The sequence below is a fragment of the Balaenoptera musculus genome, chromosome 12 (genome assembly GCF_009873245.2).
Source record: "Balaenoptera musculus isolate JJ_BM4_2016_0621 chromosome 12, mBalMus1.pri.v3, whole genome shotgun sequence".
Lineage (NCBI taxonomy): Eukaryota > Metazoa > Chordata > Mammalia > Artiodactyla > Balaenopteridae > Balaenoptera > Balaenoptera musculus.
Genome location: NC_045796.1, coordinates 7,957,328 through 7,984,840, shown reverse-complemented (window position 1 = coordinate 7,984,840; position 27,513 = coordinate 7,957,328). Strand labels below are relative to the sequence as shown.

Genomic DNA, 27,513 nt, shown 5'->3' with positions numbered 1-27,513 from the left:
AAGTAGTAGGTCCTGTAGCTGTGCCTGGCGGCCAGCATGCTGTCTTTGGTTTATCTGGATGATAAAAGAGTTTTAAAGTAGGTAATCCCTTTGGAAGAGACTGCGGGGGGGCTCACTTGCGGGCGCCCTTGCTCGCTGCTTTTGCGCTGTGAACTCCAACTCAACAGAATTAGGCCCCCCGCCCAGGGCACTCCCTGGCCCAGCAAATGATTTGGCCAGTCACCCTCCCGCCCTCGCCTGAAACCCGTACCGCGGGGTGAAAGATTATTTCCAGTTGGTTGGCTTCCAGGGGTGTTATGCTTAGACAGCAAGTTGATTTCAGACCAGCGCATTGCACAGAAACCCACATGAGACACTGACCCCGGGCCCTGCGGCCGAAGAGGTCTGGTCAGAGCTATGAGGGTGCTGGTTCAGTCATGCTCACCGTGGACGACGTTCTGGAGCAGGTCGGGGAGTTCGGTTGGTTCCAGAAGCAAGCCTTCCTGATCCTGTGCCTGCTCTCTGCCGCCTTCGCCCCCATCTACGTGGGCACCGTCTTCCTGGCCTTCACCCCGGACCACCGCTGCCGGAGCCCCGGGGTGGCCGAGCTGAGCCGGCGATGCGGCTGGAGCCTCGCCGAGGAGCTCAGCTACACGGTGCCGGGCCCGGGGCCCGAGGGCCAGGCCTTCCCCCGCCGGTGCCGCCGCTACGAGGTCGACTGGAACCAGAGCGCCCTCGGCTGCGTGGACCCGCTGGCCGGCCTGGCCGCCAACAGCAGCCTCCTGCCTCTGGGCCCCTGTCGGCACGGCTGGGTGTACGACACGCCCGGCTCCTCCATCGTGACCGAGGTACGAGCGGGCCCTGCGCTGGGGCGAGCCTGTGGGTTTCGGGCCAGGGAGGAAATACATGACAAAGAGTAGCAGGTTCAGCTTCACGTCAGGAAAGAGGGAGCGGGCGGCGCCCCCCGAACGCTGGCATCAGCAGGCTGGAAGCTGGGCCCTCGGGAGCCTTCCCTTGTTTAACCCTCCACAGACTCTGGGTGTTAGAGGAAGAGACCGAGGAGAGACCACCGAGAGCCGGGCTGAGCTGGATCGCTTGGACGCGGGTCTCCGGGGAGACCGGGGCTCCTCTTCTCTCTGCCCCGCTGGCTCCTCCGCAGGCCTGCAGAATTCACCTGGGGTCTAGCTTCCCCACTGTTAGAATTGTGAAGCGCCCCCCGTCCCACCCCCCCTGCCGCATTCAGGAGCCTTGGACACGTGACAGCTAACCACTGGCCTCTGAGGAGGGTGGAAGCCGCCCTGGAGTCAGACAGAATCCCAGCCAGGCCCCGGGTTGGCTGAGCGTCACTGAGTAGGTTACTCAACCTCTCTGAGCCTCAGTTTCCTCGTCAGTAAACCAGCGACGATAACGCCCTGCCTTCACAGGGGTCAGCGTGAAGGTGCTGAGCAGACAAGCCGAGCCACGCTGGGTGTCCCACTGACGGCCCACGGGAGAGGGGCATGGTGGCAAAGGCTTTGCCTGCATAGTTTAATGAGTTATCTGAGCGTTTGCTCTGCGAATATCTTACTTAAAAGGCACCAGGTTGTTTTTCCTTCACGGGCCCTTTGGAAAGTGTTGTACTGTGACAAGCGCGGGCACTTGGAAACTGGCCTCAAGGTCACGTGGTGAAGCCGCAGACCCGAACTATGCAGTCTGTCTGTCGGCAGAGCTCGGTTTCGGTGAGGGTGCTACTCAGCTGAAACAAGGGAAGTGAGTAGTCTCGGCATCAACACATCTGGGCTCTTGCCGGAGAAAAGCGCCGTGTCCGCTCCCCTGGCCTCGCCAGCTCACTGTCTCGAGGAGGGCGGGGGCCAGGGCAGGGAGTTTCCCCCAAGGAGGGAGCAGGGCGGGTGCTATTGCACGAACATCTGACCTCCAAGGCATCCTCCAACGACAGATGTCCAATTGGAAGACTCATCTCCCAGGGATACTGAACTGTCCACTATTCTCGCTGGGAATCTAGAAATAGACCAGGACGGGGAAGTGTTGTTCTCTGTGGCTGCGGTATACTCTGCTTGGAAAGGATCAGATGCAAGAATTCATCCACTCACTCCTCCATCTGTTCATTCAGTAAACATATTCTGAGCTTTTCCTCTGTTCGGGCACTGGGTGTGATGCCAGGAGGGAGACAGAGAAGAAACCTATGAGGTTTAAGGAGTTTGCAGTCTCCAGGGAGTGAGGGACAGATGGCAGTGGTGAGAATAAGACCGGCGTCCCAGACCATGTGTGGGAGATGCGGAGGGGCCAGTGGGCTCTAAGGAGGGGGATCGTAGCTACTGAGCTGATCACGGGGGTCTTCCAGAAGGAGGTGGCATTTTTTAAAAAATTGAAGTATAGTTAATGTACAATGTTGTGTTAGTTTCAGGTGTACAGCAAAGTGATTCAGGTATACATACCTACATATCTATTTTTTTTCAGATTCTTTTTCCTTTAAGTTTATTACAAAATATTGAGTATAGTTCCCTGTGCTATACAGTAGGTCTTCAGGAAGTGGCATTTGAATGGAGCCTCGGGTGGTATTTTGAGCAGCAAGGAGAGGGAACAGAGTGGGTGGGGAAGCGTGAGCCAAAGTTCAGGGGAGAGGGAGCCAGTGCTACATTCGGACAGCAACGAGCAGTTAAATTGATTGGAATCCAGGGTCCAGCAGAGGAGTCCCAGGGGAGAATGGTGGTGCCAGCTCACCTTCAGGCCAGAGCACTGAGTCCTTACGCAGGTCACCAGATAAAATACAGGACGCCTGTTAAATTTGAATTTCAGGTAAACAACGAACACTATTTTAGGCTAATTAAGTCCCAGGTATTGCACAACATTTGATACAAATGTTGTGCAATACCTGGGAATACAACGGAGGCTGGGAATGCAAATACTGCAGGGGGCATACTTATACTAAAAAAAGAGTTGTTTATCTGAAATTCCAATTCAACGGGGCACCATGTATTTTTTTTTTCCTCTAAATCTGGCCACCCTGCCTTCGTGCCAAACAAGGGAGCTTGCTGGTCAGGCAGAGGAGGAAGACCATCCTCGCTGGACCTTGGGGATGGTCCAGGCGCTGGTGGGCGTGGGACCGGGGGCTTCCTCAGGCGGGGAGAGCTTGAGGAGGCCGAGACATGAGTCCTGGCGGGACTGTCAACCAACGTGGTTGTCACAGGAATGAAAAGAAGAACCGATTTAAGAGACACAGGCCCGGCAGGGGCTGGGGGGAAGGATGGGGCCAATTTGCCAGAGGGTTCTGGCTGGGGAGGAAGGGGAACCAAGCTCCTGAAAACTGAGGCTGGAACACAGGGCAGTAGCAGTTTGTGCAGGTGTGGGAGCCTGGCCAGGTGGTGGCCTGAGCGGGACAGTGGACTTGGAGAGGAGGGGACACAGAACCGATTGGCCAACTGTGGGCTTCCAGTTGCCCTACGATCCAGCGTTGGGGAGGCCTGGGAGGGTGAGGTGAGGGGCTGTAGGGTAGAGCTCATCTGGGGACCCGCTGAGTGTGAGGGACGGTGGGACCCGGCTGGAGGTGATGAAGGGCCATGAGAGCGGGGGCCCTGAGGTCAGGAGCGTGAGAACAATTTCTCCTGGAAGGAGCGGGCTTCCCTCTAACTCTCCCTTCCCACTGCCTCGAAACCCCTTTTGCTTCCTCTCCTCATCCAAAGCTGAAGCTTAATTTGGGGGGAATTCACCTTCGTTATTCATTTCTGCAGAAATAATCTTTAACTTGGCCTTGCCTTGGACATTGGAACTGGCTTAAGGGAGGACAGTGAGGTGACCTGTTTGAATACCCGGCTCCGCTCCCCCCCTTGTCCTGGGGGCGGAGGTCAGGGTCCATCTGGGGCAGGAATGTGCCGTTTCCAATCTCGCCTGATCCCAGGGATCACCTGGATTCCGATCCGTATCTATCTGCTGAGACAGGATCCATGGGAACCTGTATTCTAACGAGGACGCTGGGTGATTCTGTGCTCGGGCGAGCTTGGTGAACACTATGTTGCTCTATAGGTTGTGTTCCCACCACATGGCCTGGTCCCAGTGAAATTCCAGCAGGGACGGTGACCCGGCCTAGGTCACCCCATCCTGCACTCCCCCTGTGCAGCCCCAGGCTTTCCCCAGGGGCCAGGCTTGTCTTCCTGGTGGCACAAAAGTGTCTGGGGGCAGTGGCAGGGTTTGGGAGCACAGGGGGCAGGCAGGCTTACGAGCCTTGCAGGTGCCTCTGGACCGAGACCCTCAGTGCAGCTGGGGGCAGAGTTCTCAGGGAAGGGGGGGTTAGCAGGGAAGGCTGGGTGCCCCTTCCTTGAGCTCCGCGAACACTCTGGCTTCTGTACACCCCCGGGGAAGGATGGCACCCAGGGCATTTCAGGAAGGGTGGCAGGGACATCTTACAAAGATGCTGACTGCACAGAGTAGAACAAACCCAGGGCAAAAAAACCGGTGCCCTGCGGCTTTGGTGAAATTAGCATGCACAGAAAGTCGTCTTGGGCGACGTGGGCGGAGGCTGCAAAGAGGCGGCTGCAGGTGCAGACCTGGGTCAGCTGGATAACACCCAGGAGTGGCCTCCCCCGCCTTCTGCTGACAGGGACCAGGCAGCAGGAAAGCCAAAGATCTGCAGGGGAAGCTTCCTGGCGAGGGCGTGTTTTCAGCTGAATTTTAAAGGGAATAAACACCTGGACCGGCAGAGAATGGGAGTGACTGGTGTCTCATCCCGTCTCTCAGATCTGAGCTACTCTTGCGAGCAGACAGCGGGCTCTGGGCATGAGACAGATGGTAGCGCGAGCTCAGTATTAGTTTCTGAAAGGCCGGTGGTAGCAAGGAGTTTTACCTATATTTTATTTTTAACAGTGCTCATGATGGATCCCCGGGACCGGGAAAAGGGCATGGCTCGTGTGGGCAGCTTTAGATTTTTAAAGGTGGTGGGTAACAAAGCCTCCACTGAAAAAGTCAAATGGTTTATTATCTACCAAACCATTTGCGCATGATTTGTCCCTGCAGTGCCTGCACTAGCTCTGTGACGGTGACAGGACGGGCACCACACACCTATCAGACTGGGAGACTGAGGCCCAAAGTTGCTAAGTGACCTCCCTGCGTCACACCCCACAGTGTCGCCTGGTGGGGCGGAACCATGAATCCAAAGTGTCCCTGGTCACCACCCAGCTGGTGCTGTGCCAGGAATGGGGAGGCGAGGCCCCCGGCTGCCGCCCCCCGGTCCCTCTCACGTCCCTGGGGCGCCGTCCTGCTTCCTGCACCTCTGAGCTCTAAGCGGTGATGCTTCGGCACTCGGGCCCCCCAGCTTGCCCAGGCGTGTGGGCACCACCAGGCGTGTGCCAGGCATGGAGGGGACCCCACACACACCAGTGTCCTTCCCCAGGGGACCCGCTCCTGCCTTTGCCTAGGTCTTTCCCCCTCAATCCCTCCCTCCGAGTCTCCTGCCACCCCTGGGTCCCCCCCTACCCCCTGCACACTGTGCAGCACCCAGGCTGCTCCCAAGAAGCTCCCGCCGCCGGGCCTCTGTGTCTTTGCTCAGCAATTCTCGTGTTGACACTCACAGCTCCATCAGTCATGACCAATTTACATAATTACTGGTAGAATTTACATAATTAAACATATAATTAATATGTACTTAATTAAGGGCCTTGACCAATTCTGGAAACCATTTATTTTACCACATTTCTGTCTTTGGATAATTACTTTGCTGCATTTCCTTTAGAAAGCTTCCCTTTTGGCCGTGCTGTCGTTTGATAACTGTCAGTGGCACTTGACAACAGCCTCTTTAGTGTATATTGAGGGTAAAGCCAAGGTAAGGATATTAGGCATGTAATGACATTGACTGAGATTCACCAGAAACCTTGAATTTGTCTTATGAAAATGTGGTAAAGAGAAAAAGATGTGAAGCACCTGGGGGATCCCACATTTTGTGTTGTGCGTTTACGTTGTCCGGAGGGAGGATAGAAGGTGTAGTTTGACTTACAAACGGTCTTGTGTTTTCGGCCCCTCCGACCGCGGTGTGACCTGCAGTTTAACCTGGTGTGCGATGACTCTTGGAAGGTGGACCTCTTTCAGTCCTGTGTGAATGTGGGCTTCTTCCTGGGCTCCCTGGGCATCGGCTACATTGCAGACAGGTACGTAAAGGCCGATCCAACTAAACAGCATCAACACCATGGAGAGAACGGGCTTTAGGGGCCAATGGCGGGAGAATGTGGCCAGTGGGAATCTTTGCAGAAGTTGAGGGAGACAAGACATGACAGCGAGTGCTTTGGACTTTGTGGGGCAGCAGGACGGAGGCAGGTGGGGATTTAGGATGGATTTCAGAGGTTGAAACTGCATGCAGAGTGTATAGCTGGTGTGTGGGGCTGAGAGGAAGGGGGACAAAGCCACTGTTTATGCTTCTAGCAGATGGGTGGAGGCGGGCAGGGCCCTTTTTTGAGACGGGACAGAATGGGTTAGGAACAGCCTTGGTTGCTGCCCTTTGGGGTGAAGCGGGTGGGAGCAAGCAAGAGTTCTGTCTTGGAAGTGTTGAGATTGGAGATGTGTTCAGAGTAGCCTGTGAGACAGAGAAGAGATGCCAAGTAGGCAGCTGGATTATGAGGTTTCGGCTAGAGTTAAATATTTGGAATTTGTCACTGGCAATTGGTATTTAAAGCTATAAACCATGTCTGAGATAAGCTAGGAGAGGGCATATGGAGAGAAGAGCCACATGTAGAAGTTGGTGGGCAATGGCAGTGTCAGTGGAAGGTTGAAGGTAAGTGAGAGATGAGAGAGTGGATTTCTGTGTGTGGACGACTCTTCCCCACACACCCCCCTGTATTTCCTTAAAGCATGTTAATTTCATCTTTACTGACAGAAGAAGTTGGAGTGAATTTTTCAGTCACAGTAGATTAGAATATTTTTAGCATTTATTTATTTATTTATTTATTTTCAGGAGTAGATAATTTTCATGTATGAGTTTAAAAAATATATATTTGTTTTGTTTCTTAAATTCCACACATGAGTGAGATCACATGGTATTTGTCTTTCTCTGTCTGACTACTTTCACTTAACATAATACCCTCTACGTCCATCTATGTTGTCACAAATTTATTCTTTTCTATGGCTGAGTAATATTGCATTATTATACACACACACACACACACACACACACACACACACACACACACACACACACCCCAAATCTTTATTCATTCATCGATTGATGGACATTTAGGTTGCTTCCATATATTGGCTATTGTAAATAATGCTGCAATAAACATAGGGGTGCAGATACCTTTTTGAATTAGTGTTTTTATTTTCTTTGGAAAAATACCCAGATGTGGAACTGCTGAATTGTATGGTAGTTCCATTTTAAATTTTTGGAAGAAACTCCACACTGTTTTCCATAGTGGCTGCATCAATTTACATTCCCACCAACAGTGTACTAAGGTTCCCTTTTCTCCACATCCTTGTCAACACTTGTTATTTACTGTCTTTTTGATAATAGCCATTCTGACAGGTGTGAGGTGATATCTTTTAGTTTTGATTTGCATTTCCCTGATGATTACTGATGTTGAGCATCTTTTCATGTGTTTGTTGGCCATCTGTATGTCCTCATTGGAACAATGTCTATTCAGATCCTCTGACCATTTTAAAATCTGGTTGTTTGTTTTTTTGATATTGAGTTGTATGAGCTCTTTATATATTTTGGATATTAACCTCTTATCAGATATATTGTTTGCAAATATCTTCTTCCATTCTGTAGACAGCCTTTTCATTTTGTTGATAGTTTTTTTTGCTGTGCAAAAGCTTTTTAGTTTGATGGAGTACCATTTGTTTGTTTTTGCTTTTGTTTTCCTTGCCTGAGGAGACATATCCAAAAACTATTGCTAAGACTGATGTCAAAGAGCATACTGCCTATGTTTTCTTCCAGGAGTTTTGTAGTTTCAGGTCTTACATTTAAGTCTTTAATTCATTTTGAGTTTACTTTTGTATATAGTGTGAGAAAGTAGTCTAGTTTGATTCTTTTGCATGTAGCTGTCCAGTTTTCCCACCATCATTTATTGAGGAGGCTGTCTTTTTCTTATTGTATATTCTTGCCCCCTTTTTCATAGATTAATTGACATATAAGTGTGGGCTTATTTCTGGGCTCTCTATTCTGTTCCATTGATCTATATGCCTGTTTTTGTGCCAGTACCATACTGTTTTGATTACAGTGGCTTTGTAGTATATTTTGAAATCAGGGCACCTGATACCTCCAGCTTCGTTCTTCTTTCTCAAGATTGTTTTGGCTATTTGGAGTCTTTTGTGTTTCCGTACAAATTTTAGAATTATTTGTTCTACTTATGTGAAAAATGTCATTGGTATTCTATGGTATTGTATTGTATTGAATTCAATGCATTGTATTGAATCAATGTCTTATAGTTTTCTGAGTACACATCTTTTACTTCCTTGGTTAGATTTATTCCTAGGTATTTTATTCTTTTTGATGCAATTGTAAATGGGATTGTTTCCTTAATTTCTCTTTCTGATAGTTTGTCATTACTGTATAAAAATGCAACAGATTTCTGTATATTAATTTTGTAGCCTGTAACTGCTGAATTCATTGATTAGTTCTAATAGTTTTTTTGGTGACATCTTTAGGATTTTCTACATATAGTGTGTCTTCTGCAGTGACTGTTTTACTTCTTCTGTTGGATTCCTTTCTTCTTTCTTTCTTTTCCCTTTCTTTCTTTCTTTCTTTCTTCCTTCCTTCCTTCCTTCCTTCCTTCCTTCCTTCCTTCCTTCCTTCCTTCCTTCCTTCCTTTCTTTCTTTCTTTCTTTCTTTCTTTCTTTCATTCTTTCTTTCTTCCTTTCTCTCTTTCTTTCTTTCTTTGTCTGATTGCTGTGGCTAGGACTTCCAATATCATGTTGAGTAAAAATGGTGAGAGTAGATATCCTTGTCTTGTTCCTGATCTTAGAGGAATTTCTTTCAGCTTTTCACCACTGAGTATGATGTTGGCTGTGTGTTTGTCATATATGGCCTTTATTATGTTGAGGTATGTTCCCTCTATGCCTACTTTCTGGAGAGTTCTCCATTATAAATGGAGGTTGAATTTTGTCAAAAGCCTTTTCTGTATCTATTGAGATTATCATATGGTTTTTATTCTTCAATTTGTTAATGTGGTATATCACATTGATTGATTTGCAGATATGGAACCATCCTTGTATCCCTGAGATAAATCCTGCTTGATCATGGTGTATGATTTAAAATGTACTGCTGTATTTGGTTTACTAATATTTTGTTGAAAACTTTTGCATCTATGTTCATCAGTGATATTGGTCTGTAATTTTCTCTTTTTGTGGTGTCTTTTTCTGATTTCAGTATCAGGGTGATGCTGGCCTCTTAGAATGAGCTTGGAAGCATTCCTTCCTCTTCAATTTTCTGGAATAGTTTGAACAGGATAGGTGTTAACTCTTCTTTAAATGTTTGGTAGAATTCACCTGTGAAGCTGTCTGGTCCTGGGTTTTTGTATGTTGGGAAATTTTTTTAAAAATTACTGAGTCCATTTCATTACTGGTAATTGGTCTGTTCATATTTTCTACTTCTTCCTGATTCAGTCTAGAGAGATTGTATATTTCTAGAAGTTTATCCATTTCTTCTAGGTTGTTCATTTTATTGGTGTATAATGATTCGTAGTAATCTCTTATGATCCTTTGTATTTCTGTGGTGTCAGTTGTAACTTCTCCTTTTTCATTTCTGATTTTATTAATTTGAGCCCTCTGTCTCTTTTTCTTGATGAGTCTGGCTAAAGATTTATCAATTTTGTTTATCTTTTCAAAGAACCTGCTCTTAGTTTCATTGACTTTTTCTATTTTTTTTTAGCTCTATTACACATATTTCTGCTCTGATCTTTATAATTTCTTTCCTTCTACTAACTTTGAGTTTTATCTGTTCTTCTTTTTCTAGTTCCTTTAGGTGTAAGATTAGGTTGTTTATTTGAGATTTTTCTTGTTTCCTGAGGTAGGCTTGTATCACTATAAACTTCCCTCTTAGAACTGTTTTTGCTGCATCCCATAGGTTTCGGATCATTGCGTAGATGACTCTTTAAAACAAGATAGCTGTGAAGGAAATGGGGAAGTGGAGAGGTGAAGGGTCCAGGAAGATGAGAACAATATCATGGAGAGAGCAAGGAACCAAAGGGGCTCAGTCAAGGGCTGGACCCAAGGGCAGTGGGTGAGGCTGCCTTTGGGAGGAGACAGAGGAGAAAATGGATGCTGGTACTATTATGTCTGAACATTCTTGGGTAAGAAGATGTGGGCTTCAGACAAGAAGTGTCTGTATATAGAAGTTTGAAGCAAGAAGACATGGAGTAGATAAATGAAGTAGACATGCTGGAAACCAGGAAGGAGGATGACAGAGAAAGGCAGAGGGCTTGCTGGGCCACAGGGCAGAGATCCTGGGTGTGGGCCAGTTCAATGTAACCACATAAGAAGTTAGTCCCTTCCTTCTTTGCCTTACTGCCAGAGAATGTGGGATAAGATTTAAAAGATAAAATCAATAAAGCACAATTATGGGATGAAGTTTTAGCAAATAATTTGCCCATTTTATTCATGAAAAAGGAAGGGAAAAACATTTTTCAATAGTTATACTATTAGGGGCTTCCCTGGTGGTGCAGTGATTAAGAATCTGCCTGCCAATACAGGGGACATGGGTTTGAGCCCTGGTCTGGGAAGATCCCACATGCCACGGAGCAACTAAGCCTGTGTGCCACAACTACTGAGCCTGTGCTCTAGAGCCCATGCTCCACAACAAGAGAAGCCACCGCAATGCGAGGCCCACGCACCACAACGAAGAGTAGCCCTCACTCACTGCACCTAGAGAAAGCCCACACGCAACAACGAAGACCCAACATAGCCAAAAATAAATAAAATAAAATAAATAAATTTATTAAAAAAGATTTATACTATTAGAACTGAAGGTTTTCCCAGAAAAACTTGTATGACCATCGATAAGACTAACTATGTGGGGGGAAAAGCCTGGTTTCTGGTGCACCCTGTTAATAGTAATACAGTCTGTTAAATACAAAGGTAACGAGAGGAGATGAGTCTGAGAACTAGGAGAGTCACTGAGGGAGGCCACTCATCCTTGGCTGAGATGCCACATTGCTGAGAGCGCTCAGGATTCCTCTTCAGAGTGGCTTAATTAAGCTCGCAAGAGCCGCTGGTCACTGTTCACTGAGGAAGGACCAGGTCAGGCTTTGAGGAGGGGCAGTGATCAACGGACTGCATGGTCCCTCAGAAAAATTGTCTTGTCTCCCACTAGAGACACTTGCTGTCCCATCGTCCCTGTGAATACTCAATACTCACCTCCCCTCGCTGTCTCCTTGCCTCTGAAGGTTTGGCCGTAAAGTATGCCTCTTGGCCACCACCCTCATCAGCGCCATCCTGGGTGTCCTGACGGCGGTTGCTCCAGACTACACGTCCCTGCTGCTCTTCCGCCTGGGGCAGGGGCTGGTCAGCAAGGGCAGCTGGACGGCTGGCTACACCTTGAGTAAGCATCCGCTGGCCTGAGGTTTCCACACACTTTAAGAAGCCACGGAAGTCAGGTAGTGGGGTAGAATGGGATGAAGCCGAATGTGGAGGTGGGTTTTTTGGGGAAGAGGATGTTTGCAGGGTCTGGAGAAAGTGTGGTCATTCTAGCTGTACTTGTTGTCTGCGTGACTAGGGCTGGGCATGCTGTCAGGATGGCCTTCTTCTCTCTCTCTCTTGCTCGCTCTCTCTCTTTCTTTTTGTTTGAGAGACACTTAAATAAATCAGTGTTTCCGTATCAACTAATCCGTTTGGGAAAAGAAGATCACATGTGATGTGGTTACAGCGATAGGGGGTGTGCAGGAAGGGGAGACAGGTGAGAGAGTATTTTAACATTTTAAATATGAAAGAACCAGCATCTTTCAAAGTAAATACAACAAACTCAACTGGTTTGAAGGACACTAAACAGTTAGGAGAGAAGACATGGAGGAAATAAAAGAAGAGATAAACATAATGATTTTAAAAAATGAAGGGTAAAGCAATGTAATTCTATATACTATTTTTTTTCAAATTTTCTATGAAGGGTAAGAACAGAAACTGAAAAATACTTCCTTAGAAGAATGTAACATAAGAGCCATCTGTGCGTCCCTCAGCCGGTTTTTGGGCACATCAGACGGCAGTGAGGATAATCCACATTTCTGCCATGTCTTGCCGTCTCTGAAAACGACTTCCTATGGCTTGGCATCCTGAGGAATAGTTCACTAGAGCCAAGAAAAATCATATTCCTCCCTTGAGAAACCATGAACACACTGGTTACGTTTAGTGAGTTCAGCACATATTTAGTGAGAGCCCAGCCGTCTATATGCCGAACGTGCACTACTTGGCACATGGTGAAGAGGATTAATTTTGAGGTCAAATCTACACCCAACACTGGCCGGCTGTGTGGTCTTACGGACACGCCCCATCACCTCTCTGTGCCTCAGGGTCCTCGGCATGGGGATGACAATGCTGCCAGGTAGATGAAGTGCCCCAGGTGTAGCCTAGAGCGATGCCCGCCCCATACTCCTCCCTGCAGCGCGCGCACCTGCTGCCCTTTGGCAGGCAGGGGGCGAGATGGGGTGCCAAGAGGGATAAGGCCCCCGTCCGCCCTCAAGGAGCTCAAAGGCTAGAGAGAAAGGGAGACCCACCGGGACGCCTATTTATCTGTGGTGGCGTGAGAGCTACCCCTGGCTTCGTTCCTCCCGCGGCTGTCCCCACTTGCTTGCGGGTCACACGCTCCCTGGTCCTGCGCACGCGGCTCCTGCGCAGTCCGATTGGCTCCTCCTCTGCTCCCTGACCCCTCCACGTGGCAGGACCCAGGAGACTGTCCTCGCCCATCCCCCAGCCTTTTCCCCCTGTGCCCCCCTCCCCAGCCCTGCTGCCCCCTTTACTTTCAAAATACCTCCGGAACCCCAGCCATCTCACTCCTCTGCTGCTTCCACGGCTCCCAGACACCAGCCTCACCTCGCCTCCACGGCGGGCTCCCTGTGGCCCCTACAGGGAACAGCACAGTGAGCCTTTAATAGACGCGGGATCGCGTCACCCCCTGTGCCACAGCGGCTCTGCGTGTCCCGCAGTGGAAGCCAATGTTCTCGGCAAGCCTGCGAGGCCCCCCAGGAGGGCGCATTGCCCCACTGACGGGGTCCTCGTCCACAGGGCCACCGCGCTGCTGTTTCCTCTGCCTGGAACTCGCTTCGCCCTTCTGTGTTCGGCTAACTCCCTCACCTCTTGCAGGTCTTGGCTCAAATTTCAGGCACGAGCTCCACCCCACTGCTCTCTGAAAATCTGCAACCCCTCCACCCTGGACTCTCCTGAATCCTCTCGTGCCATTTACCTTTTCTCTCCGCACAGCGCGCATCGTGTTATGACCCGGCTGTGATTTACTCCCTTGTGTGTGTCGTCCACCATCTCTCACGAGAATGCGGGGTTAGGAGGGCAGGACTCTGCCGACTGAGCTCACGATACATCCAAACACCCACAACAGGGCCAGGTCCCTGGCGGGCACCCAAAGATGGTCGTGAAATTAACGAGCGCTCCCGGGGGGTCGTGGAAGATAGTCCAGTTCGGCCTGGAGCCGATGGGAGGAAAGCTCGGGGAAGAGAGCCTGGCAGACTGAATCCTGCCGCATGAAAAGGAAAACTCCAGACGGCAGATGGGGTGTTTAGAAAAGGGGCGGCTGGAGGAGAGCCGGGACGAAAGGACTGGGCCTCGTGGGGAGGAGGGGGAAGGGCACGGAGCAGGCTGGGGGCGCGCCCCCCTGGCTTCCAGTGACGTTTCTCCTGTTTCAGTCACAGAATTCGTGGGCTTGGGCTACAGAAGGACGGTGGCGATCCTCTACCAGGTGGCGTTCACGGTGGGGCTCGTGCTGCTCTCCGGGCTGGCCTACGCGGTCCCTCACTGGCGCTGGCTCCAGCTGGCCGTCTCTCTGCCCACCTTCCTCCTCCTGCTGTGCTACTGGTACTGTGTCCTCGCGGGGACCCCGTCTTCCCGGCGGCCCTACCCGCAGGCCTGGGGCTTACAGCCATCTGTGTCATTTGGGGAGTTCTGTCCCAGGGTAGCCCTCATTCCCCGGGGGCGCTGCCCTCAAACAGAGCTTCTTTCACTTCGCGTCCCCAAGACAGAGGCTGGGATGCTATGAGTAGACAGAAGTGCACCGAGTCACAAAGTAGGCACCTGCTGTTTGTCGAGTGAGTGAAGGGATGAAAGGATCTTTGGGGAGTGCGCACATTAAACCGTTATGAACAAAACCCGTTCAAGTGAGCTGTTAATCTCATTAGCTGTCAGCCCTTGGCAGGGTGAAGGGAGAAGCAGCTAGACAGATGAGTTTTTATCGTGGGAGAGGGAAGCGGGGGTGCGTGGTAGCAGGGAGGTGTGTGGAGAGAGCGATCGCGTCCGTGCAGCTTTTGTCACCGTTTTGCTGCGGGCAGATCTTATCCGTGGGCGGCATCGAGTCCACCCAGTTTCTCAAAACTGTGGCTCTAAGTACACTCCCGTTCAGGAAGGGCCTGCTCCCTCCTTGTCAGCATGAAACAAGGGGCCCTCCAGCGACGGGACCCCCTGGCTCAGTCCCGATGGCCGGCTTGGGTGAGACTCTACCTGTGTGTTTTCAGATGACCAGAGATTCCCAATCTTTGATTTTATAACATCCCTGTCCCATTTGAAATAGACACCATGGTGTATCTGATGCTAAAAAAAAGTGACTGTAGTTTATTCTGTTTTGGAAATATTTTGAGACATGTTCAATAGCCTCTGTCTTACAAGGAGGCATGTGCTGTATCGCAGGGGGTGGGGCGTGTGGAGCATCTATTATGTGTGAGAGATTTCCTGGGGTGGGGAGAAGGGCTGCTGGCTTCCAGGAGAGAATGGGACCCCCGCCCCACCGGATGAAGGCTACACAGGAAGCGATGGTTCTCTTCTGGTCCGTAAATCTTAGCAGGTGGCACTAAGAGCACGAGTGACTCACAGAGCTCCTGCGTGGGCTCCCTGGGCCAGCACACAGTGGCCCCAGGTCCTCACCCACCACACGCTTGAGGAATTACAATCCCAGCGTGAGGAGGGCAGGCTGCTCTGAGCAGCAGCGTGGCTCTGATCGGGGCTTAACGTCAGATGAGCTCTGGAGAAAATGAGAAGCGGTGGTGATCTGTGTCCACAGGTTTGTGCCCGAGTCGCCCCGATGGCTGTTATCGCAAAAGAGAAACACTCAAGCAGTGAAGATAATGGACCACATAGCCCGAAAGAATGGGAAATTGCCTCCTCCTGATCTAAAGGTGACGAGCTAGCAAAGGGTTTCTCCCGTCACTGAACTTTGGGTTGCATTTATGACTTGGAGCATGCCAGTGGGGCTGCCTTGGGAGGCAGGAGGGCACTGGTGACATCTGGGGTGATGGGTGTGGCGGGCAGCCACGCGAGGACCGACCTCGGGGCGGGGGCCGGGAAAGGGGGCTCTGATGGTGTTTCCTGCTCACGGCCGCTTGGATGCAGCTGACGCCCTGACTCCTTCCTAGATGCTGTCTCTCGAAGAGGATGTCACTGAAAAGCTGAGCCCCTCGTTTGCAGGCCTGTTCCGCACGCCGCACCTGAGGAAGCACACCTTCATCCTGATGTACCTGTGGTAAGGGGCCTTTCCGACGCCTGTCCCCACATGGAACTGGTGGGCTTACCTGCATACCCGGGTACAAGTTAAAGGCAGTGGAACAACTCAGGTGGAAAAAGAGAGGCATGAAAAGGAATTTCCAGATGGTTTTCCAGTGGTCAAAGAGCCCTTAAAAAGACACCTGATTTCTCCCTTGAGGATTGCATAGTAGAGGAAGGGCCTCATTTTAGGAAGAAGAAATTCTTACATAGGAGAGGTCAACAGTAAGCTGGACGGAGGGTTCTCAAGGTTGCCTCAAATCCCACACGTCTCGTCTTTGGGGAGTAGCCGAGTCTTGACATAGCGTCAGAAGTGGCCCCTGATGCTTTCAAGGAGGAAGAGCCCTTCCTCGCATCTAAGACCTTTATAGACCCCGATGAGAGCATCAGTGCTGTTTTTCACCCCCCGATTAGGAAACTCTCATCCACATCCAGATTCACCCACGTACCCCCGCCACACCCCCAGGGCTGCATCACCCACGTACCCCCGGCACCCCCCCAGGGCTGCATCACCCGCGTACCCCCGGCACACCCCCAGGGCTGCATCACCCGCGTACCCCCGGCACCCCCCCAGGGCTGCGTCACCCGCGTACCCCCGGCACACCCCCAGGGCTGCGTCACCCGCGTACCCCCGGCACACCCCCAGGGCTGCGTCACCCGCGTACCCCCGGCACACCCCCAGGGCTGCATCCGCCTCCCAGGTAGCTACCTGGAGATGGGGTCTCCACCTTCTTTCCTCAAGGGGTGCCGGCTCAGCTCCCGACATCAGGGCTTTCTCCTCAGCACGAGGGAGGTTATGCAGTTACTCCCCGAACACCTGGGCTGAGTAGCTGGACCCTGGGCTCCCCTTCCACTGGAGCCGCTCTGCTGCCCTGCACTTGTTTGCCCTTCCATGAAATAAGGGTTCCAACCAAGAGGGCAGCCCCTGGCACCCTCGGTAAATATTTGCTGGAGGTTGAATGAATGACCACTGTTCCACAGAAGCCATCCCAAGTTCTTCAGACGCCAGGCTAACCTCACCCTGTCCTGGCAGCCCCGGTCACTGCGTCTCCGGGCTGGCCCAGGAGTCCTGTGCCCCGCTACGTGATGGGCCTCTGCGAACACCTCAGGTGCCTGGTGCATTTCTCATGACGCTCAGTATCCGACTCAGCAGCGTCTCTTCGGTGTGGAGGCCCGGGACGCTGCAGATAGGAAGGCTTGCTCCCCTCCTGTATTACTCCACGGCTCACTCCCATCCCCTAAGCACTCCTGTCAAGGTGGCGGTTTTGTCCCCTCTGCTGTCTTACACCCCTGCACGCAATCCTTGGGCAGATTCTGCTCTGTCTCGAAAATATACTGAGACTCTGCCATTTCTCGTCACCTGCACTCTTAGGTCCCTGTTTGAGTGTCGTAATCTCTCGTCTGTGTTGTTGCAGTAGCCTTCTCGCTGGTGGTCTGCTCCCACTCCTGTCCCCCTCAGGAACTGCTCACAAAGCAGGCAAAGGTCACGGACCGGGTCACCCCCTCGTCCACGTCTTCACTGGCTTCCTAATCCACCGAGAAGAAAACCAGATTCCTTCCTACAAGGGCTCATGCGATCTGGCCCCTGGACTCCTTCTCCTACTGTCCCCTCCCCTCCCCCCACCCCTCACCCATCCTCTCCATTCATCACAGCATCTCGGGAGGGGTGCCCATCACTTCCTGGCTGTGTGACTGTCAGGAAGCTTTGTGATCTCTGTGACTCAGTTTCCTCATCAGCCAGTGGATGTAATGATACTCACAGGCCTGTTGGAAGAATTAATGAGATAATAGGTATAAAGGGCTTATGTCTGACAACTACAAATTGCTGTCTGTATTTTAATGTGTGCATGCAATTCATGGGTCCTGCCAAAAGATGGCAGCCCTGCACGTTTATTAACTGTTGCTAGTTTTTTGTTTGTTTTTTGGGGGTCTTTTTGGACAGAAAAATCAGGGTTCTCCATTCCTTTCTCTTGGATCAGTCTCTTTATGGGTTAAAGGTGACCGTTCCCATTTAACCGGCTAAGCTAACCAGCATGGAGGACCCCACCGGGCTCATCTTAACTCACTGAGTTGCTGCCAGTTCCTTCCTTCTTGTATTCTTTTTTTTTTTTCTTTAATTTACATTTTAAAAAATATTTATTTATTTGGCTGAGTCAGGTCTTAGTTGTGGCACACAGGATCTTTGTTACAGCATGCAGGATGAGTGGGCTCAGTAGCTGTGGCGCGTGGGCTTAGTTGCCCCGCAGCATGTGGGATATCAGTTCCCCGATCGGGGTCGAACCTGCGTCCTCTGCATTGGAAGCCGGATTCTTAACCACTGGACCACCAGGGAAGTCCTCTTCTTGTATTCTTGACCCTTTGGTTCAACCAGGAATAATTTAGGACTAGAAACAAAAGCATCCCATGCTTCTCTGGGTGCAGCTTTATAAAACCAGGGGGTATAGTAATGAGAAACGTCCGCTGTGATCTCAGTTTTGGAGCTGATGGGCAATTGGCATGTCTATAAGAAAATAATTTCTTATCCACCTAAATCTCTTCTCACAGTGTAAATACAGTCGACCCTCCATATCTGCAGGTTCTGCATCTGGGGATTCAACCAACTGCAGATGAAAAATATCTGAAAAAAATTCCAGAAAGTCCCCAAAAGCAAAACTTGAATTTGCTGCATGCCAGCAACTATTTACATAGCATTTACATTATACTAGGTATAATAAGTTATTTAGAGATAATTCAAGTATACGGGAGGATGTGCATAAGTTCTATGCAAATACTACGCCAATTTATACAAGGGTCTTGAGCATCCTTGGATTCTGGTATCCTGGGGGCTCCTGGAACCAAGCCCCAAAGGGTAGGGAGGAACAACTGTACCAATAGAATCATCCAATGTTCCAAAATTATGTAGTTTGACCAAAAGTGACACATGGGACTCTCTAAACTTTCCCCTGAGTGGGAGTGACTGTGCTGGTCCCCATCGGTCTGTGTGCCATTTTCTGTAACATGGCTATTCTCTCCTCGAATATGGATGAAGGGGTCGTGCAGCGGGATATGAGGTAAAAAGAGTAAGGGAACAATGCCTGGTAAAGATGGTGTGATGTGTGGAGGGAGGCCCACTGTGGAGTTGGAAAGACTTGGCCGACTTCTCCACCCTCTTGTGCTCTGGATCCTCGCCCTTGGAAAGACAACAATGACAGCAGTAAAATCTCATCTTCACCGAGTGCCCACTATGTGCCCGGAGCTATACTGAGCACTTTTTGTCCATTACCTCCATGAATTCTCAAGACAACCCAGATTCACAGCTGAAGGAATTGAGGCACAGAGAGGTTAGTTAACTTACTTAAGACCACACAGCTCACACAGCAGTCTGATTCCTGAAACTGCTCACTCACCACTGCCTTCTCCTGCCCTTCCCCTTGGAGGCCGTTGGAGCATCTGATGAGGTAGGGCACGTGCAGTGCTCAGAGCAGGGCCAGCACCCAGGTGTGCAGTAAACAGTAGCTACCATTGTTTGCCATTTCTCGAAAACGTGAACCTATTGTGTAAGTCACACCCTCACATAAATTGTGAAAGGAGGGTCTCATCGAGGGCCCCTCAAGGGCACCTTTCTTGATTTTGATCCCCCTCTTCTCATATTGCTCTAGAACATTCTACACCCAGCTCGCAGTGCCCTTTATCCTCCCAGCCAGAATCCTAAATCTCCCCTCTTCCGAGGAGCTTGCCTTTGACCCGGCCTCTCCTCCCTGCTCAGGTTCACCAGCTCCGTTCTCTACCAGGGCCTCATCATGCACATGGGCGTCACCGGCGGGAACCTCTATCTGGATTTCTTCTACTCTGCTCTCGTCGAGTTCCCGGCCGCCTTCATCATCCTCGTCACCATCGAGCGCTTCGGCCGCCTCTACCCGCTGGCCGGGTCCAATCTGGTGGTGGGGGCGGCCTGCTTCTTCATGATCTTTATCTCACACGGTGAGTGGTCCACTTTCATCATCTTCTGGGTCATTGAATTGTGGGAATAGTGTGTTAACTCTTTCATAAGCCTCTGGAACAGGAACAAAGACAAGGCATTACCTGAGTCTAGAATCATTTTTTAAAACATTTACATTGAGGTATAACATACGTACAATGAGCCCATTATAAGTGTTCAAGCCAGTGAATTTTTACGTGTATGTATGCCTGGGCACCACGACCTACAAAAAGATAAAGAACATTGCCAACATCTCGGAAGGTTTCCTCACCCTCCTTGACCATCAGTAGTCACCACCCCTGCATGGGTCACCACTGCTCTGGTCTCTGCCACTGCAGATTAATGCTGACTGTTCTTGAACTTCATACACACGGAACCATACCACGCGTACTCTGTATGGCCTCACTTCATTTGCTCATCCTTACGTCCACGAGGTTCGTCCACGTTGTCACGAGAGTGAAGTTCGTACTTTTTCCTTATCGTGAGGCATCCCAGTGTATGAATACCCCACTGTGTATCCACGCCACTGTTGATTGACAGTTGTGTGGCCTCCAGGGTCTGCCTATTGGGATTAAGGCTGCAGTGAACATTCGGGCACATCTTTTCGTGGGCAGTCATTTCCCTTGCTGTGAGGGGGACGTATGTTAGTTTTAGCAGATATAGCCAGACAGCTTTCCATGTGGTTGGACCAATTCACACTCCCACCGCGATGCATGAGCATCCCCGTGGCTGCACACCCTCACCAACGCCTGGTGTTGCTAGTCTTTCTAACACTAGCCATTTTGGTACCTGTGTGCTTCACTCCATAATTCTTAGCAATCCAAGAGAAGCCAAAGCAGAATCATTTGGGTGGTTTTAATTTAAGTACATAAATTGCCTTTCTCATCTGTTACTTTTGGAAATGTTAAAAAAATACGAAGGCAGATTTGCTATTTTCTCAGTTTTTATTGCTTGTGCTCTGAGCTCTTTGGTTTGAGTCGTTTCGGCAGGCTTTTGGATAAGATATTATGGGAAACGTCCTGTAAAATCTGTATTCTTAAGAACCAGGTTCTATAGATCAGGCTGGAAATTTAAAGAGATGGAAAAAGATAACTCAAGTTTTTTTCTCCCTCCTTTCGCGGAGAGGGAACAAAGAAGACAGGAAAAGAGGCAGAGTGCATCTGAAATCGACTTTACCCATTTTCTCCCCGTCTCCCTTTTTCTGGAATGCTGGTAAAATGGAATGAATGGGCAGATTTTTATTTTTATTTTTATTTTTTAGTAACAGCGTGGAGTGCTGAGAGGGAGCCTGAGGTCTGAGACTGTTTCTCACCTCAGGGATAAACCTTAGGTGATGCCTAAGCCGAGAGGGAGCTTAGGCATCACCCCCTCTGTCCTGCGCCCCCCAGGACCCTCCTCCCAGTGCCCACCCTCTCCACTTGCCCCCATTTAGTCCCCATCACATTAGATGATAAGCCTTCACTGCCACCCGCCCCCCCCAACAAGGAAATATTTCAGTTACCTTCTATGCACTTGGTGTAGCAGGCATCTCGGCCCTAGGATCTCAGATGTGAGCAAAGCAGAGAAAGTTTCTGTTTTGTGGAGCTTATGTTCTAGATGAAAAAGAGAAGGAGGAAGAGGGACGGGGCGATAATTCTTTGTATGGTGGTCAAAGGTGGCCTTAGGAAACCTGAATGAAGTGGGGACGAGCCATGGAAACATCCGGGGAAGGAGCTTTGCAGGCAGGGGAACGGCAAGAGCGAGGACCCCCTGGATGGGGAGAGCTGGGCATTGAGGGAGGAGCCGCTGGACCCTGTGCTCGGACTGGGCAGGCAGGAGCGAGGACAGCCAGAGTGAGGTCAGGAGTTAGCAGGGGATGGCAGCGTGGATTTTATTCCGAGCATGAAAGGAAACCACCTGGGTCTGCACGGGGTGGCCACGCGGCAGGACTGTGGTTCTAACTGGGCCCTCTGGCTGCTGAGGAGAGTGGCCCGGGGCCTGGCAGAGGCAGCGCAGTTCTCTGAGGGCAGGGATGCTGTGCATGTCCCGTAGAGCATCTTGCCAAATCGATCAAAGGCTACAGAATTTGTGACAAGGTCCCCCCTCTAGATATCTGAGTGAATTCCTTTATCTTCTATCTTTTGGGAGCTGGGAGGTGTGGTCCATAACTAAAGGCTTGGCTTGGGTTCTCCACCAGACGGAGGGCAGCTGAGACCTGGAGAGACTATGCTGGCCCTGGGCCATCTCGGTCCTAGGGCCACCGGGTCCGCTCTCCCGGGAGCCTCATGCTGGCGGAGTGAAGGAAGCATGCCTTCCATGAGTAGCCGGCTCATGGGGACAAGGGTCAAGATGACACGCCGTCTGTGACCCCAGAGGCTTTGTTAGTGAGCTGGCCTGTCTCAGGAGCCACTGGTGGTTTAGTGTTTGGCTAAACATCTAATAACCAGGTGAAGCGAATGATGGTGCCTAATGCTCTGATGGCTCCCCAGGAAGGAGAGGGCTTCCTGTACCTTCAGCTAATCAAGAACCGAGAGCAGTCTGCTGGGAGGAGACGAGGGTTCACTTTCCTCATATTCTCAGACTGCTCTGAAAGATGTTTGGGTTAAAAAATGTGTTGGGGGGGCTTCCCTGGTGGCGCAGTGGTTGGGGATCTGCCTGCCAGTGCAGGGGACACGGGTTCGGGCCCTGGTCTGGGAGGATCCCACATGCCGCGGAGCAACTGGGCCCGTGAGCCACAATTGCTGAGCCTGCGCGTCTGGAGCCTGTGCTCCTCAACAAGAGAGGCCGCGATAGTGAGAGGCCCGCGCACCGCGATGAAGAGTGGCCCCCGCTTGCCGCAACTAGAGAAAGCCCTCGCACAGAAACGAAGACCAACACAGACATAAATAAATAAATAATAAATAAATTTAAAAAAAAAAATGTGTTGGGAAACGAGCACTAGACTGAGGATGAGAAGTCTGGTCTACCAGCTCCAGGACTTCTGCCCGAGAGAACCATGCTGCTGGGGACCTGTTACGTTTCAGGCACCGTGCCAGCAACGGCACTCTCGCGCGATAATTAAAAAGCCAACACTTAGGGAGTGGTCACGGCACACATCTGACATGTATTATCTCTAAATCTCACAACAACCTATAAGCTGGGTAAAATTATCCCCATTTTACAGCTGAGGAGACTGAAGCATGAAGAAGTAAATCGTGGACTTCCCTGGTGGCACAGTGGTTAAGAATCTGCCTGCCAATGCAGGGGACACGGTTTCGAGCCCTGGTCCAGGAAGTTCCCACATGCCGCAGAGCAACTAAGCCCGTGTGCCACAACTACTGAGCCTGCACTCTAGAGCCTGTGAGCCACAGCTACTGAGCCCATGTGCCACAACTACTGAGCCCGTGCTCCGCCACAAGAGAAGCCATCGCAATGAGAGGCCCACACACCGCAACAAAGAGTAGCCCCTGCTCGACGCAACTAAAGAAAGACCGTGCGCAGCAACGAAGACCCAACACAGCCAAAATATAAATAAATTAATTAATTTTTTTAAAAAAAGAAGAAGAAGTAAAGCGTTTGCCAGGTCCCACAGCTGACGGGAGGCCGAGCTGAGATTCGAAAAGCACATTTGTCCCTCTGCCCAGCGGGGCCTCCCCCTCATCATCAAGTCCCCAAACCTTTCAGGACTCAGTTTACGTATCCACAATGGAGGGGTCAGATAAGACAATCTTTCCGGCCCTTCCAGCTCTGAAGTCCAAGGTTCCACTCATGGCTTCTCCTGGCAACTCCATGGGCACAGTCCTCACTTGCTCTCCACACCCTCTGTGTGTTTCTTCTCCAGATCTGCACTGGTTGAATATCGTGGTAGCTTGTGTTGGCCGAATGGGAATCACCCTCGCGTTCCAGATGGTGTGCCTGGTGAACGCTGAGTTGTACCCTACGTTCCTCAGGTGAGTGCACGGTGGTGTGGGCCGGGTGGCCGCTGGCAGAGCTGTGGGCCAGCCAGGTTCCGTGAGGACCATCCACCAAGATGCCCCAAGGGTGGATTGTTTGACATTGAGATGGAGGCTGGGCATCAAAGACAGGGCCCTCGCCTAATCTGGTAGAGAAGGTGAAATGCACAGGTTCAGTGGGCTAAGGGTCGCATCATGCCCTGTATGGAGGGCCAGCGCAAGAGAAAAGGTTTCTGGAACAGAGGAGAGAGCCCTGGGCGGTGCATGGGAGGCTGAGGTTCAACCCTGTCCTTGGCGCCGACCAGTTGTCTAAACTTCCGCAGCTCCACTGACACCTCTGGACATAACTTGCTTAAGAGCAGTTCATATTTGTACAGTGACATACAGAGCATTGCCAGACATGGGCTGCAGGTCATCCTATAATATCATTGTGATCCCCATTTTACATATGGGAAAGCTGAGGTTTACAAAGGGAAAGAGACCTTCCAAGAGTCACACAGCTAGAAAGTGGCAGGGCCCAGACAAGAACCCACTTTCTTTCTTTCTTTCTCTCCCTCCCCCTTCCTTCCTTCCTTCCTTCCTTCCCCCCTTTCTTCCTTCCTTTCTCTCTCTTTCATTGAAGTATAGTTGATTTACAATGTTGTGTTAATTTCTGCTGTACAACCAAGTGATTCAGTTATGCATAATATATATATATATATATATATATACACTCTTTTTCATGTTCTTTTCCATTATGGTTTATCCCAGGATATTGAATATAGTTCCCTTTGCTCTACAGCAGGACCTTTTTGTTTATCTATTCTATATATAATAGTTTGCATCTGCTAATCCTGAACTCCCAGTCTGTCCTTCCCCCACCCCCTCACCCTCTTGGCAACCAAAAACCCGCTTCTTCCTGACCTTGAAGCTGACGCTTTTCCCACGATGACTCTGTAAACATAGCAACAGGCCTAGAGAACTCATTGTTTAAAGTCAGGTTTGTTGAGGTAGAATTTTCTTAGAGCAAAATTCCCCCTAAAAGGTACAGTTTGATTAGTGTTGATTATATTCGTTTCACCACCATCACAGTCAATGTAATATAGAGACATTTCCATCACCTCCAAATGCTTCCTCATATCCCTCTGTGGTCCATCCTCTCCCCTCCCACCTCCAGTACCTGGCAACCACTGGTGTGATTTCTCTCCCTATGGTTTTGCCTTTTCCGGAATGTTACGTAAATGAAATAACATAGAGGGTAGCCTTTTGTGTTTGGCTTCTTTCACTTGGCATCAGGGGACCCATCCACGCTGTGGCGTGTATCAGCGCTTCGTTCCTTCTTATTGCTGAGTAGTGTCCCGTGTGTGGAAGATGTGCCACGATGTGTTTGTCCATTTCCCAGCTCATGGAGGTTGGGGCTCTTTCCAGATTGGGGTAATTACGATACAGCTGCCAGTAAGAATTCACATACAGGTCTTTGAGTGGACATACGTCTTCATTTCTCTTAGGAGTGGGTCACGTGGTGGATGTGTGTTTAAATTCATGAGAAACTGTCAGAATGTTTTTCAAAGTGGCTGCACCATTTTCTGTTCCACCAGCTGCACGTGAGAGAGCTGGTCGTTCTACATCCTCATCAGTCCTTGGTATCGCCAGCTTTTAAAAACATAAGTAATTCTTGGAAATGGTGGTATCACTGTGACTTTTTCTTCCCCCCCCCAAGGAGAATTTTATTGATGGTACTAGTTTATTTCCCTTCCAAAAAAATAAATAAATAAACAGTTGAAACTAAACGAAGTAAACAATCTCAAATTTTTATTGTCTTCATAACAAAACAAAATATGAATCTCAGAACTGGATCACTTGGCCCTTTCTCTTATCTCCTTCCAGCTCAAAATGCTTGCATCTCTTCATAGCCAGGATTCTCTTAGATCTGCAGTTCGGCTCAACACATTCAAGCCTCAGCACAATCCTCTTTGTAGTTTTAGCCTTTTTCTGGAAAATTGGCTTAGTCTGCCCACCATAGCCATTCTGCTTCCTGTCATACCGCCGCTTTCCCTGGGCATACAGAGAATCCTTGCCCTTCTTGTACTGTGTCACTTTGTGGGGTTGGTGCTTGCCACACTTCTTACAGAAAGTCCGGCGGGTTTTAGGAATGTTCACCATGTTTGTGAGAGCGGTATTGGCATGGAAAGAGCTATTATTGTGACTTTGATTTACATTGTCCTAATTACTAATAATGTTGAGTGTCTTTGCATGGACTTATTGTCATCTGTATCTTAGAAGACTTTGTTTAAATGAAGAGCATTTTTATTGTAAAAGTAATTAACCACTTTATTTAAAGCTTTAATTCTGATCTTTGTTAGAACTTGGCAGATTTCCTTAAACTCATTTTTCCCTCTGTATAGATTGTTTCTTCTCCCCATGTCATCAGACCAGTGAAGTCTAAGAAATATTCCAGCTCCCCATCCTCCTCTTACACCAGGAAGCTCTCAGAACCCCTCCCTAAGCCAGGAGACACAAGGGTGACTCTGAGTCACTCTTTCCTCTCTCCTGCCCATCCCTTCGTTAAAAGGCCCTCTCTCATATTCTCATCTGGAAAAGGTTGCTTGGAATGAGTACAAAGAGACGAAGACAAATGAAAGAGAAAAACCTACATCTGGCAGTTCTGAGCCGAGTCTAAAATAGCCGGGCCAAACAATTCCATTGTCATGGCCACTGGACCCAGGGGACTGGCTCAGAATGTAAACTGCCAAAGGTACTGAGTGCCTGGCCCTGGGTGGAGGAAGGCCAAGTGACGTGTCCTCAAGGAGCCCTTGACCGTTTGTGCAGAGAGTCAGTTTGATGAGGATTCTCAGTAATTAGGAAGGGAGGCCAGATGTTCAGAAATAACTTAAACTTGATCCACACACACCACACACAAAAGTAAGGCAGTCATGAAAGTTTCGGTATTTTCAATCAATTGAATCAAATTGAAATTGGAAAAAAGGGATTATTACTTTATAAACACTTCAAGTGCAAACAGTTTCTAGTTAAACCATTTTGACCCTGCTTCTTATTCACAGGAGGCTTTAGAGTTGAACAGCACCCTCCTTCTAGCTGTCTGCAACATGTATTGTCAAGAACATTATTTTGGCATCAGTATGCTCTGCCTTGTATTGAAAATCATCCTCCTATCTTTACCTCATCACTATATTACGAGCTCCTTGAAAGCAGGAACTACATATCATACCTCTCTGTACCTCCTGCAACTGTTCTGTAGCTATACTAACGAGTCACCTGGTGCTTGTAGAATGAATGAATGAAGTATCACAGATATATGAATTTTAAAGAAGGGGACTAGTTCTTCACTTCTTCTAGCTTCTGTGTGCTTATCAAATTTTTCTCTCTTTTTAAGACTTATTTTCTTAAAATTGTAAAAAAAATAATGGTGTCTTTTTTTCCTCCTCTTGGAAATCACACTAACGCTATTAGAAGAATGAGAAACAGAAGAAAAAAAAAATGCAAATGCCATTTTTGGAACTAGGATGACCCTGAAAGACAATAGTGAAGAAGAAGGGCTGCCTAATGCAGTGAGTCTAAGAGGGTCTGGAAGACTCCAGGGAAGCTCACTGTGACAGCAGATTTGAGACAAGACCAGTGGTTTTCCAAAGTAGGACGTGTACATTGAAGGGTCTAACCCACAAGCCCTTGTTGCAATAGCAGGGAGGAGGCAGGGCTGGGGGCATATGCTTCCTTCCCTGGGTGTTATGTGGCTGGAGATGAGGCAGGGAGGGCAAGGCTGTGGGAGAACATTCAGGAACCTTTGAGGGAGCAGTGTGCTGTGAGGTGGGGTGGAAGAGAGAGACCCTGCAGGGTGAGAAGTCCTGCACTGTCAGCCCCTGTAGACTAGGGATAAGAGGCCAAAGCATCTAATCACAGACAACCCTGGTCAGAAAGAAAATTTCTAGTAGCCTAGAACATGCCCCTCCCCTCAAATTCTTCTAGAATAGCTGATACAGGAAGAAATCATAGTACTGAAAGAAG

General features: G+C 49.6%; 2 protein-coding genes across 4 annotated transcripts in view; one reads left to right on the top strand and one right to left on the bottom strand.

The window, feature by feature from the left end:
* Positions 1-229: 229 nt before the first annotated feature.
* Positions 230-27,513, top strand: part of LOC118905254 (solute carrier family 22 member 1) — a 34,029-nt gene continuing 6,745 nt past the window's right edge. The window contains exons 1-8 of one of the 3 annotated variants that reach the window (XM_036871828.1): positions 230-827; positions 6,010-6,113; positions 11,340-11,494; positions 13,800-13,968; positions 15,164-15,278; positions 15,516-15,622; positions 19,388-19,602; positions 23,400-23,508. In XM_036871828.1, the coding sequence (XP_036727723.1) occupies positions 417-827; positions 6,010-6,113; positions 11,340-11,494; positions 13,800-13,968; positions 15,164-15,278; positions 15,516-15,622; positions 19,388-19,602; positions 23,400-23,508 (1,385 nt within the window). In that variant the 5' untranslated portion in view covers positions 230-416. Of the gene's footprint in view, positions 828-2,633; positions 2,776-6,009; positions 6,114-11,339; positions 11,495-13,799; positions 13,969-15,163; positions 15,279-15,515; positions 15,623-19,387; positions 19,603-23,399; positions 23,509-27,513 lie in introns of those variants that run through there. The other 2 variants (XM_036871826.1, XM_036871827.1) reach the window with 2 other exon arrangements.
* LOC118905255 (60S ribosomal protein L36a-like) lies at positions 25,270-25,664 on the bottom strand. The gene has a single exon (XM_036871829.1). It carries the CDS (start codon positions 25,651-25,653, stop codon positions 25,336-25,338), a length of 318 nt encoding a protein of 105 aa, XP_036727724.1. The 5' UTR covers positions 25,654-25,664; the 3' UTR covers positions 25,270-25,335.